Here is a 14,072-nt window from a genome sequence, read left to right on the forward strand (position 1 = left end):
TATCGTCATTATTATTATCGTCATTATTATTATCGTCATTATTATTATCGTCATTATTATTATCATCATTATCATCACCGTCATTATTATCATCGTCATTATCTATACCATCATTATTATTACCGTCATTATTATTATCATCGTCATTATTATTATCGTCATTATTATTATCGTCATTATTATTATCGTCATTATTATTATCGTCATTATTATTATCGTCATTATTATTATCGTCATTATTATTATCGTCATTATTATTATCGTCATTATTATTATCGTCATTATTATTATCGTCATTATTATTATCGTCATTATTATTATCGTCATTATTATTATCGTCATTATTATTATCGTCATTATTATTATCGTCATTATTATTATCGTCATTATTATTATCGTCATTATTATTATCGTCATTATTATTATCGTCATTATTATTATCGTCATAATTATTATCGTCATTATTATTATCGTCATTATTATTATCGTCATTATTATTATCGTCATTATTATTATCGTCATCATTATTATCGTCATTATTATTATCGTCATTATTATCGTCATCATTATTATCATCATCATTATTATCATCATCATTATTATCATCATCATTATCATCATCATCATTATCATCATCATCATTATTATCATCATCATTATTATCATCATCATTATTATCATCATCATTATTATCATCATCATTATTATCATCATCATTATTATCATCATTATTATCATCATCATTATTATCATCATCATTATTATCATCATCATTATTATCATCATCATTATTATCATCATCATTATTATCATCATCATCATTATCATCATCATCATTATCATCATCATTATTATCATCATCATTATTATCATCATCATTATTATCATCATTATTATCATCATCATTATTATCATCATCATTATTATCATCATCATTATTATCATCATCATTATTATCATCATCATTATTATCATCATCATTATTATCATCATCATTATTATCATCATCATCATTATCATCATCATTATTATCATCATCATTATTATCATCATCATTATTATCATCATCATTATTATCATCATCATTATTATCATCATCATTATTATCATCATCATTATTATTATCATCATTATTATTATTTTTATTATTATTTATTATAATTATCGTTTATCTATATGGGGCGCCCCTACGGACCAGAGCCACACATCATTTTGTCTATGATAGAAGAAATTCTGTTCATAGAGAAATTATGACACTTTTATACTACGACTGTCCCTCCGTTATGCTGTCCCCCAACCCCTTGTTGCTGTCCTGTACCATTTCTCTGAGTATTCTCTTTCTGTGATGGGGGAATTCCCTGTGGTGGGGGAAAAGAATACTGCCACCAAGTTTCCCACTTGGATCGTAAGAGGCGAGAAAAAAGGGACGGGGAGAGGGACTAGGCATCCTTCTCCCTGTAGCCCCACGGGGCACACATCCTAAAGAGAAAAGTGAAGGCATAAGGGGTGCTGGAGGGCCTCGGGCCAGCACCCTAAGGTTTGGGTCTTTTAATGTGCGTGGATGTGGTACAGATGAGAGTAAAAGGGAGGAGATAGGTAGTATGTTTGTGAGAAGAAAGATGGATGTGTTGGCTTTGAGTGAAACTAAGTTGAGAGGGAAGGGTGAGTGTAAGTTTGGGAGTGTAAGTGGGAGGTTATCAGGAGTGAAGAGAGGGCGAGGGAGGGAAGGGGTGGCTATTCTAGTAAGTGAGGAGATAGGTAAAGGGGTAGTGGAGTGGAAGGAGGTTTCCTCAAGGATAATGTGGATGAAGGTGAAACTGGGAAAGGAGATGTGGGTCTTTGTAAGTGCATATGGGCCTGGCAGTGAGAAGAGCGTGGAAGAAAGGGAGGCCTTTTGGATAGATTTAAATGAGTGCATAGAGGGTTTAGGAAGAAATGTCAATGTAATAGTACTGGGAGACCTTAATGCTAGGGTAGGAAATGGTCCAATCGATGGAGTGGTTGGGAAGTGTGGAGTTCCAGGAAAGAATCGTAGTGGAGAGTTGATGGTGGAAATGTGTCTAGAAAGAGAGTTGATGATAGCAAATACAGTGTTTCGGAAGAAAGTCAAGCATAAGTACACATGGGAGAGGGTGGTGGAGGGAAGGGTGGTAGATAGAGCGCTAATGGATTATGTAGTGGTAAATAGGATTATGATAGGAAGAGTTAAGGATGTACATGTGCTAAGGGGAGAGGGTGGGGGAATATCAGATCATTTTTTGGTGGAAGGTAAGCTGAGAGTGGAGGATAGATGGAGAAAGAGGAAAGGGACAAAAGGTAGGGAGGTTCTTAGAGTGAACTCCTTGAATGAAAAGGAAAAGGAGAAGGAGTACGAAAAGAAGCTGAAGGAGGAGTGGGAGGGAGTAAAGGATGGAGTAGAGATGGGTGTGGAGGAGGAATGGGGATGGTTCAAGGAGGGAGTCTTAAAGTGTGCAAGGATGGTGTGTGGAACAAGAAGGACAGGGGGAAATAGAAGAAAGGGTAGTGAATGGTGGGATGAGGAAACAAAGAAGGTTGTAGAAGAGAAGAAGCGAGCATTCACAGATTGGTTACAAAAGAGGACGGGGGAGTCATATGAGACGTACAAAGAAAAGAAAAGAGAAGTAAAGCAAAAGGTAAAGGAGGCAAAGAGGAGAGCAGATGTGAAATGGGGTAGGAGTATGACAGAAAATTTTGAAAGTAATAAAAAGATGTTTTGGAAAGAAATAAAGAGAGGAAGAGGAGGCGAATCAAGTAGAGAAGAAAAGGTAAAAGGTACAGATGGAGAGATGATAATGGAAGAGATGGCAGTAAGGGGAAGATGGGCAGAATATTTTAGGGAGTTGCTAAATGTGAAGGAGGATAGGGAAGGAAAGATAGCTGCAGTGGGAAATGCGAAGAAATGAGAGTGATGAGTGAGGAGAATGGAGGAGAAATAAGGAAGGATGAGGTGAAGGCAGTTGTAAAGATGATGAAAGCAGGTAAGGCACCTGGTCTGGATGGATGCCATGCAGAATGTCTGAAAAAGGGAGGTTCAGTGATGGTGGACTGGTTGGTGAGGTTATTTAATGTTTGCTGGAGAGAGGGTAGAGTACCGGAGGACTGGAGAAGTGCCTGTATAGTTCCTCTTTACAAGGGAAAAGGGGACAAGTGTGAATGTAGTAGTTTCAGAGGGATTAGCCTGTTAAGTGTAGTAGGGAAGGCTTATGGGAGGATCTTAATTGAGAGGATTAGGAGAGGAACAGAAGGAGTAATTGGTGAGGAACAGTGTGGATTTAGGACAGGTAGAGGTTGTGTAGATCAGATCTTTGTGGTAAGACAGATATGTGAGAAAGCTATAGGAAAGGGGAAGGATGTTTTTTGGGCTTTTATGGATCTGGAAAAGGCTTATGATAGGGTAGACAGAAAGGCACTGTGGGAGGTTATGCAGATTTATGGGATAGGAGGAAAGCTTCTGGGAGCTGTCAAGAGTTTTTATGAGAGTAGTAGAGCTTGTGTCAGGATTAGAAATGGAGAGAGTGAGTGGTTTGAAGTAAAGGTGGGACTTCGTCAAGGATGCGTTATGTCGCCCTGGCTGTTCAACTTATACATGGATGGGGTGGTGCGAGAGGTGAATGCTAGGGTAGTGGGTCAGGGATTGGAGATGGTTAAAGAAAATGGAGAAAAGTGGGAGGTGAGCCAGCTGTTGTTTGCGGACGACACTGCGCTTGTGGTAGGGTCAGAGGAGGGATTGAGGAAGATGGTGGCAGAGTTTGGGAGAGTATGTGATAGAAGAAAGCTAAAGATAAATGTAGGTAAAAGTAAGGTGATGAGATGTACAAGGGGTGAAAGTGGCAGTAGACTGGAAGTGAACATTAAGGGAGAGCGACTGGAGGAAGTGGATAGTTTTAGATACTTGGGTGCAAGTGTAGCAGGAAAAGGTGGAGTGAAGGTGGAGGTAGAATGTAGATTGAGAGAAGCGAGTAAATGCCTTGGTGGATTAAAGAGTGTAATGAGGAATAGACATTTGGGAATGGATGCGAAGAGGAGACTGTATGAAGGAGTGATTGTGCCAACAGCACTGTATGGGGCAGAAACGTGGAACATAAGAGAAGAAGAGAGGAGTTTGAATGTGTTTGAGATGAGGTGTCTGAGAAGTATGGTGGGGGTTACTAGGCTGGATAGAGTGAGAAATGAGGAGGTGAGGAGGAGAACAGGGGTGAAAAAGGATTTGGGAGATAGGGTTGATGAAAGAATATTAGGATGGTTTGGACACATGGAAAGAATGAGTGAAGAAAGACTAGTAAAGGAGGTATGGAAGGCAGATGTGGAGGGAGTGAACATGAGGGGACGTTCTAGGATGAGGTGGATGGATGGGGTGAAGGGGGCTTTGGGGAAGAGGGGAATGTCTGTTGAGGAAGGAAGGGAGAGGACGGAAGACAGAGGTGAGTGTAGAATGGTTGTATATGGATGATGTTGTGATTGCATGAGGAGGAATGGGCAGGGGGGTGGGGGGTGGGGTAGTATGTGTGAGTAAATTTTGACGCAGCCCGAAGGGATTTCTCCCCGTCCTCTCCTTATATGCAAGGGGGGACGGAGAGGGGGGGTCGCCAATTAAATGAAGCGGCCTTGCTGTGGATGTGCTGTGTCTTGCGACACTGCTTCTGACCCAGGGCGGTGGGCAGGGTGCAGGGATGACCCGTCATCCAGGAGGTGCTCAGATGAGAGGGAGGGTGGGAGGGGTGTGGAGTGTATTTAGGGATGAAATGGGTGGGAGTGTTTTTATGCCTTTCCCTTTTTGGCTACCTCCCTTGGAAGGGGGAAAAAGCCTTGGTATATGTATATATAATTATCATTTTTTATTATTATCATTTATTATTATTATTATTATTATTATTATCGTTTATTATTATTATCATTATCATCATTATTATTATCATCAATATTATTATCATCATTATTATTATCATCATTATTATTATCATCATTATTATCATCATCATTATCATCATTAATCATTATCATCATTTTCATCATTCATCATCCATCATCATCATCATCATTAATCATTATCATCATTAATCATTATCATCATTATCATAATTTTCATCATTCATCATTATCATCATTAATCATTATCATCATTTTCATCATTCATCATTATCATCATTCATCATCATCAATCATCATCATCATCAATCATCATCATTATCAATCATCATCATTATCAGTCATCATCATTATCATCGTCATTATTGTCATTATTATTATTATTACTATTATCATTATTATTGTTATATATATTCAATATTTAAATTTTCATTTTTATTAACATTGTTATTATTATTATTATTATTATTACTATTATCATTATTATTGTTATATATATATATATATTCAATATTTAAATTTTCATTTTTATTATCGTTATCATTATTATTGTTACAATTACTATTAATAATTCTTTGTTATTAGTGTTATCATCATATTTAATTGTAAACGTCATCATTGTTACATTAGCCACAATGTAATGTTCACACTCGTCACCAACTATGGTTAACACGAGGAGGTAGTGAGGTCCACCCCATATAATGCCCACAGCCCGTTTGTAAACCCATTCCTTTGAAAAAGCATACCTGCGAAACTAGTCAGGAATAAACTCAAGACTAAGACGCCTGTGTTTCCTACTCCGCTTACGTCAACCTGTCAGAATGTCTCAATATATATATATATATATGGTAAGAAAATGAGAGTGATGAGTGAGGAAAATGGAGGAGAAATAAGGAAGGAAGAAGTGAAGGCAGTTGTTAAGATGATGAAAGCAGGTAAGGCACCTGGTCTGGATGGATGCCATGCAGAATGTCTGAAAAAGGGAGGTACAGTGATGGTAGACTAGCTGGTGAGGTTATTTAATGTTTGCTGGAGAGAGGGTAGAGTGCCAGGGGACTGAAGGAGTGCCTGGAGGGAAAGGAAAGGAAGAGGAGGAGTGAAAGAAGGTGAATTAATATTACTTCAGGTGTTAGCAAGTGTCTGATGTTCAGGTGAACCGTCACTGGCTGCTTTAATCCGATTTACCACGAATAATATCATCTGGCGATGGCAGCAGGACGAAAACGAGTTGAATTTTGTCGTCCTTTGAAGTGTGGGTTAACCTCTGCCTATTGTCGAGTAAAAGTCTTGGCAACAACAAGGAAGGAAGGAAGGAAGGAACTATAAATGTTTCGAATAACTGTTGCCCGAACGAAGTTAGGTCGAGATCAGGTTAGCCTCTTCCCTTTGATAAAGTCCCTCTTCAGCGGCAGTGAAAGTCGTCTGTAGAAAAAACAAGGACATTTGTAAACAACCCATATCGGGTTCAATCGAGATAAGATCATCATCCTATCTGCAGAGGTTGGGGGGTGGGGTAGGAGCGCCTTCGTCATTGTCAGTAAAATGGCGTGGGAGGACTTGTCCGTATAACGTACAACAAGGTCAAGGAATGGCGAAATGGTCAAGGACAAGAGGAGGAAGAAGAGGGTCGAGTCGGCGCTAACAAGAGAATAAGTTTTGGGAGAGGGGAACCCACAGAATGGGGTCACAGCTGGAATACAGTTAAACCACGATTAATTTTTAATTTCCTTCTGGACAAGAGAGCAAGCACTTAACGAGGTTAGATATAGGATTGACGTGATTCTTACTCTGCCCTGAGCAAGGCGCTCGCGTAAAGGACGAGGGTTAAATTGAGGTGGTTTTAATTAACTGCTGGGCAGAGCTCACGGCTCGCGCATACAGTAATTACAGGAAAAAAGGTTCAAGAGCTGATTGTAAGGTTTGCTGATCAGAGGGCAACTGCATAGCGTGACTGGAAGATGATTAAATTTAGACTAGTCTCTGTCCACCATTGAGCAGAGGGCACACACAATTAGTTTCATTTAATATAGGGAAAGAGTATAGATAGCGGAACAGCTGTTATGACACCAGAAGTGAGATTAGAACCTTTCGCCAGTCTCGGTGTTCGGCGGAAAACAGACACACATACACATACATACATACACACACACACACATGAGGGTCTACGACAGTTGGTCGAACGACAATTGGTCGACAGCGACAATTGGGCGACAGGACAATTCGTCGAACGTGACATTTCGTCGACAGATATTAAAAATACATTTAAAGTACTAATTTAATAAATATATTCATATATTTTCATTTTGGAGGAATGCTAGAGTAGTTTAGATGACATTTCATGAGAAAAAGTTACAATATCAAATGAATTAAAAGGAGTATTTAGGACTTGTTATGCCACCATTTGTTCATTGATTGGCGACACTGAGACATTGCAATAAGATAAAATAATTACACATTATATGTTAAATACATCAATGTAAGTTTTGGCGAGGATAATTGTACTTGCTGGCGACGATCCTGAGCCACCACGCAAGAAAATTAAATACATCAATGTAAGTTTTGGCGAGGATAATTTTACCTGCTGGAGACGATCCGGAGCCACCACGCAAGAAAATGCGCCTGTACAAGAACCGTATTGCTAACATTGTGAACCAGTACGCTGAGAGGTCTACCCTCGATTATCTTCGGGGCCTCGTATACAACATTGGTTATGTGCAATAATTGTTTTTGTGCTTTGTTTGCAATTGTTTTTAGTGTTTGCAATTCAAATTGTTATTGTTTTTATTGTACTGCAATTGACAGTCTTACATTGGTTGAAATTATTGTTGAAATTGTGTACTATTCTGAAATATATTGTATGCAATTTATTATTTTGACTTTTATGTCACAGTATTGTCTGAAGTTGAGAAATAAATTGCAACTATCCAATTGCTGATCCTTCCAAGAAAATCTGCTGATCTGCTTGGAGAATAGGCTGGCTCTTGTGATGATCTACTGCTGATCTAGGTAATCAAGATGGCTCAAATGGCGACAAAGTAAGGTGTCGGCGAAAAGTGCAATTGTCTAAAACTTCAAACATTTATAACTATGAGCCTGGTAATCCAATTATGTTGAGTAATACATCAAATGATCGGAAATTTCACACAGGACAAATATGACCAAATATTTTAGAAATATAACACCAAAAGTACAATTTTTTATGTGTCGACGAAATGTCACGTTCGATGAAAAGTCGTGTCGACGAATTGTCCCATTCGACCAATTGTCGTGCACCCACACACACATATTGTGTTATGTTTTTGTGTTTGTGTGAAATATATGTTTTGTTCGTTAACACTGATTTTATGTGCAACTGATGTATGGTTCATTTTATGCTCTAATAAAAATATATACCATGGATTTGAAGAAATCATATTTGATGTTTTCCAATTACGAAGGGTTCGGTGAACGCACACAAAACTTGCGAGATTTCTAACAAGGTTAAGAACCACTGGATGAGAGGAAGTACGTACCCCACGGTAAACCGAGTAAGATAAGGTCACACAGGGGAGTGGCCCACCTTCAGGCAAGTTTACAGTCGCTCACTTCCAACAAGAAGGATGAGGAGGAGCAGGAGGGGGCAGTGATGTAGAGTTGCTGGAGTTACGAAGGACCTCGCGGAGTTTTGCAGGGTCAAGGGCAAAGTCGGGATGGGGCAAGAGGGGGAAAGGGAGGGAGGCCAGGAAGACCCAAGGAAGCATTATGTATATATATATATATATATATATATATACATATATATATATATATATATATATATATATATATATATATATATATATATAATATGCTTATAAGAATACGGGTACGTGTGTTCACTTTTGCAAAGTAGACCACTTGGAAAAAGAAACTATCGAAGCAGAGCGCTTTCGTATATTACATCTTCGCACTGAAGATGTAATATACGAAAGCGCTCTGCGTCGTTAGTTTCTTTTTCCAAGTGGTCTACTTTGCAGCCATCCTGAGTCCAGTGCTGAACAAAGGCCTCTTTCATAGCATTCCATGATTCACACGACTTTGCAACCCTTTGCTACGTCACTCCTGCAAACTTCTCAATCTCGTCTCTCCACCTTCTGTCTGGTCTCCCTCTTCCATGCATCCCATCTTGCGGCGTCCACTCAGTAACACACTTGCTCCATCGCTCATCAGTCATTCTCACTAACATACCTGCCCAATTCCACTTCCTTTTACCGCCTCCACAATATCACTCTCGTCTGTTCTCTCATCCAACTTGCTCTCTTTCGGTCTCTCAGCGTTATTCCCATCATTGATCTCTCCATTCTCCTCTGTGCAGTCCGTAGCTTTGTCTCCAACGCCTTCGTTACTTTCAAAGTCTCACACCAGTAGATTATTGAGGGTAGAATGCATTGATTGTAAACTTTACGTTAAAAAACATAAAGGTGGAGAACCTCTCAGGATTTTATTATACTTACCAAACACTTTACAACCAATTGTAATACGCCTATTTATTTCATCATGATCTTTGGTCACTTTCACCATCTGGCCTAAATAATTATACTCTTCAACTTTTTCATCGATTACAATCTCTTTGATATGAACTTTCGTGTTGAACATTACATCGGCTTTACTCCTATTCATTTTTAAACCTACTTTGAGACTTTTCTTGTTCAGATCACTCAGCATATCTTGCAAGTCTTCTTTCAAAAATCTATCGATATATATATATATTATATATATATATATATATATATATATATATATATATATATATATATATATATGTCACTGCTATGTTTACATTTTGATGTGTACAAGATTCATGTAATTTTATAGTTATACATTTTTCTTTCTTTTTCAGGTAAGTACTGGAGATGGTTTGTAAAATCTTGTTTGTATTTTTGGCTATCGTGAGTATTAAACTTTTCTTTGAAATTTTTTCCTGTTTATTGTAATTTGCAGTTTATTGTGTTTTAAGGAATTTAAAGATAGGCAACTTTGCTATGGTGTGGAAGTATGAATTCAGGTACGGTTATTGTTATTATATTGTTAATTGTGTTAGTAATCATAATTATTACTATAGGTATTATTATTGTGAATATAAATTAATGTAATTTATAGTCATTATACAGTATGTATATAAAGATGAATAGATAACATAAGAATGAAGGAGACTGCGAGAGACCATAAGGCCTACACTAGGCAGTTCCGAATGAATGAAAGCCCGAAACCTGACTTTGGAACAAGGCAGAGTTCGATCCCTGGCTGGGCTGGGTTTTTGCCACCACCGAACTGACCAGGCGCATTTCGCCCGGTGATCATCTTAAGGGTTTAAATGATGAACTTATATGGCAGGAAAAAAACAACATAGTGCGGTTACACCTGACGATTTTATTCAGTAGAGAAGGAGTTTTTCTGTCTTTCGCCTGGAAATCTTAATTGAGGGACGCTTTTTTGGTTTAATCAGAAAGATATTGTCTTTTTTTTTTTCAGAAGCGGTTGCAGACCATAAAGACGTACTTTATACGTACGTCTTTGTGGCTGTAGCCATGCGATTTTATTCAGCTGAGGGAGAACCCTTTAACTGCTGTAAGGCTCAAAGAAAAGAAGATTGGCCCTTTCCGTCTTTCGGAAGCAGTCACAGAACGTTACTATTTAATGTTTGACAGATGATGTGTTGGGAAAAATTGCTCATTGCTTGTTGCGTTTGTCCTCTTTGAACATGAATTGTTCTACCCGCCAGATGGTAGCTCTGCTGTCTGGGTGCGGGTCCAGCATGCCCCACAGAACCTTTAAGAGAGTCCTCTCCTGATGGTCTTGGAATCTTCCTGGCTTTAGGGCTTGGAGAAGTGGTCGCCCTTTGTTGCAGCAGGCCAGATAATACCTCATTTGGTTTTTCTTTTTGAGCCTTAATGTTGTGGGGTGGAAGTATGGCAGACGATCCATGCAGAGTTCGTAGAGAAGGGACCCGAGAGCCCAAACATCAGCCATTCCTCCGGCGTATGGATGTTGGGCTGTGTCCAGCACTTCGGGAGCCATATACCAAGGTGACCCTTGCACACTCTTGATCTGCCGCTGGTAAACGTTTGAAACTCTTGCCGAGAAGCCGAAGTCGATGATTTTGACGACCTTTGAATCGGCGGTGAGGACGACGTTTTCTTGTTTGAGATCAAGATGAACAAAGTGGTGTGAGTGCATGTAGGACACTGCGGACACGATCTGCCTGAAGTAGGAAAGAATCCGACTGCCCCATGCAAGAGAAGGCGACTTGTTGTGCCTTTCCATGGCTGCTAAGAGTGTACCACCAGGACAGTATTCGGTGATTATGATTTTGCAGCCTACGTCGGTTGCAACGTCGACCAGTTTGATTATGTTGATATGGTCGAGGGTGGAAAGGGCCGCGATTTCATTGCAGACATCGCTTGTGCATTGATCCTTCTGGATGGGAATCTTGGCAACACTTATGGAACCCGTTGCCTTACTCGAAGCGAGGACCGTCCGTGCAAAGCCTCCATCAGCCAGGGAGCACTTTATACTGTAATTATCCTTGAAAAGGATGCTTGTTGGCTCTTTAAAAGTTCCTGAAGAAGATCTTGATTGAGACCCACATGTTTGATATGACGACGGATGTAATTGATCTTTTGACGAATCCTTTGCCGTCGTTACATTGTCTGTTGGTGGGCTCTTAGCTGGTTGAAGATCTGGTGGCGTCTTTACTTTGGAGTTGTTGGTCACCACGGGCACTTGATGGGCGGGGCGAGGAGACTTTTCACTGGAGTCTTGTTGAGGAACGCCTTTCGCACAACAGGCGAGGAGCGAGTGGAAGCAGACGTAAAGTCTGTAAGTGCATAGTCGCAATCGCTCGAGGTTGAGGTGACGAAGCTTGATCATCGTGTCCCAACTTTGTCCAAGCCGGTCACGGGAGGGGAGCTGTCCAGGTAGTTAATTATTGGGAACAGATTTGCTCAAATAAGGCGTGGGCTTGTTGCCGGTAGGTTATGATGGAAACACATGCGGCACCACAAAAGACATACTAGTCTCTGACGAGGTCAATTGCAGAATAGGAAATGATCACATCAATAAATAAATGAATAGATAAGTAAATAAATGAATGACCAGATATAGTTTAACAAATAAGTCGATTAGTTAAAGAATAAAAGAGTATCGTTTGGACGTTTTGATAAATGAAATCTTCAAAAATCTCTATTTTTTTATAAGGCAAGAGCACTTTTATTTACTAACTCGCTATCCTTATATACACGGTGTCCGTAAAAGAATTCAGTCATGCAGTACGTGAATCTCTGTCAAGAACAAAAATATGCTACAAAGTTGCACGCCATGTAACCCCGGAAGTGAATAATAATAATAATAACGATGATAATAACGATTATAATAATAATAATAATGATAATGATAATAATTATGATGATAATGATAATGATTAATAATAATTATAATGATGATGATAATAATTGAATCCAGCAGTCGAGCACCCTCGATCCTGGGTCACTCTGACCGTGAGTCCCGTCAGGACATCTTGCCACGAAGAACGTCTAAAAGAACCATAGACACGAAGTCTTGTGTGTGTGTGTGTGTGTGTGTGTGTGTGTGTGTGTGTGTGTGTGTGTGTGTGTGTGATTCACCACGGTCTTGGATCACGTGTTGGACTCGTGATCGACAGCTATTTCCCTCCCGGAAGATAGCTCAGAGCTCATATATGACCGATGTATGGGTAATACTGTGACCTTACACACACACACACACACACACACACACACACACACACACACACACACACACACACACACACACACCTCCCCGCCCACGAGAGTTGGAGTATTGACTCGCAGCGCAGCGATACTGAATGAATGTCTCAATATATATATATATATATATATATATATATATATATATATATATATATATATATATATATATATATATATATATATGATGAAGGTGGAAAAAGAAGTCACGGGTCTAGTTCCGAGTTCCTGAGTTTATTCCTGACCGGTTTCGCTCTATGCTTTTCAGAGGAATGTGACTCTGGAGTGAAGCTGGCGGTATACATAGTCGAGTAGGACTGCGTTCCCTCCTTGGAGGTGGGTTCCGTTTTGGTTGTACAATGGTTTATAATTCTTAAAAAATAATAATTATAACTTTTTTAAAGAATTATAAACCATTGTACAACCAAAACGGAACCCACCTCCAAGGAGGGAACGCGGTCCTACTCGACTATGTATACCGCCAGCTTCACTCCAGAGTCACATTCCTCTGAAGAAGCATAGAGCGAAACCTTCATCAACTTGTCACAATGTACCAGCATATATATATATATATATATATATATATGTGTCTGTGTCAAGATATATATATATATATAGAGATATATATATATATATATAATATTCCTCTCCAAATTTACCATTTGGGTGAGTGCATCAACGAGTGTAAATTACGAAGATTATATGACCAGAAAGCTTTTTTATTCGTTTATAGTTTAATTTTCTATAGTTCCTTTTTGAACAAAATGACTACTGGAATACCCTGTGAAAGTTATGTGCATACTCCCAAGGATTTGCCCACCACTGTATATTGTATGTGAGAACTGTTGCAGTGGTTTTCAACCCCCTCACCCCAGCTCGTACTCATTTTGCATCAAAAATCACTTGGGAGCCTGGCACTACCTCGAACCCACGGTGATTGGACGTTTGCTTTCGCTTCTAAGTAGACTACTATATTAGCAAGTGTATTCCTTTATATCTAACAAAATACAAATAATTCTATGGTATTAAGTCATAAAGGGTTAATTCATGCCGTTTATCCACATTCACAACTTTTCAGTGCTCCCTAAAACTATCAGCTACCATATTACTTGCAAACTGAGACATCTGTACACATTATGTCTTTGTATGCATATGTTGAGTGGGTGCTCACTTGTTTTCCATTTATTTGCAGTTGAGTCAAGATGATGACGTTCGCCGAGATCATGGGGGAAGCATCATCGTTCTTCACGTGGTCTTCCATTCTTCTACTCGTGGTCTCCTTCGTCCTAGTGTACGTCCTCTTTGACTTCGGGAGACCAAAGGATTTCCCCCCAGGTACTACATTCGGGGCAGCAAACAGTAACCAAAGTGAAAAGTAAATTGGCTCCAACACGATTAGTATCATTCACTCACCCACATTGC

At 39.2% G+C, this 14,072-nt stretch overlaps 1 protein-coding gene across 2 annotated transcripts in view; it reads left to right on the top strand.

Moving 5' to 3' along the window:
- LOC143022242 (uncharacterized) overlaps positions 1–14,072 on the top strand; it is a 71,659-nt gene that overhangs the window by 27,774 nt on the left and 29,813 nt on the right. For both annotated transcript variants that reach the window (XM_076180370.1, XM_076180369.1), the window contains exon 2: positions 13,843–13,985. In XM_076180370.1, the coding sequence (XP_076036485.1) occupies positions 13,853–13,985 (133 nt within the window). In that variant the 5' untranslated portion in view covers positions 13,843–13,852. The remainder of the gene's footprint in view (positions 1–13,842; positions 13,986–14,072) is intronic.

The sequence above is a fragment of the Oratosquilla oratoria genome, chromosome 44, assembly GCF_046742065.1.
Source record: "Oratosquilla oratoria isolate Oo_2021 chromosome 44, ASM4674206v1, whole genome shotgun sequence".
Taxonomy (NCBI): domain Eukaryota; kingdom Metazoa; phylum Arthropoda; class Malacostraca; order Stomatopoda; family Squillidae; genus Oratosquilla; species Oratosquilla oratoria.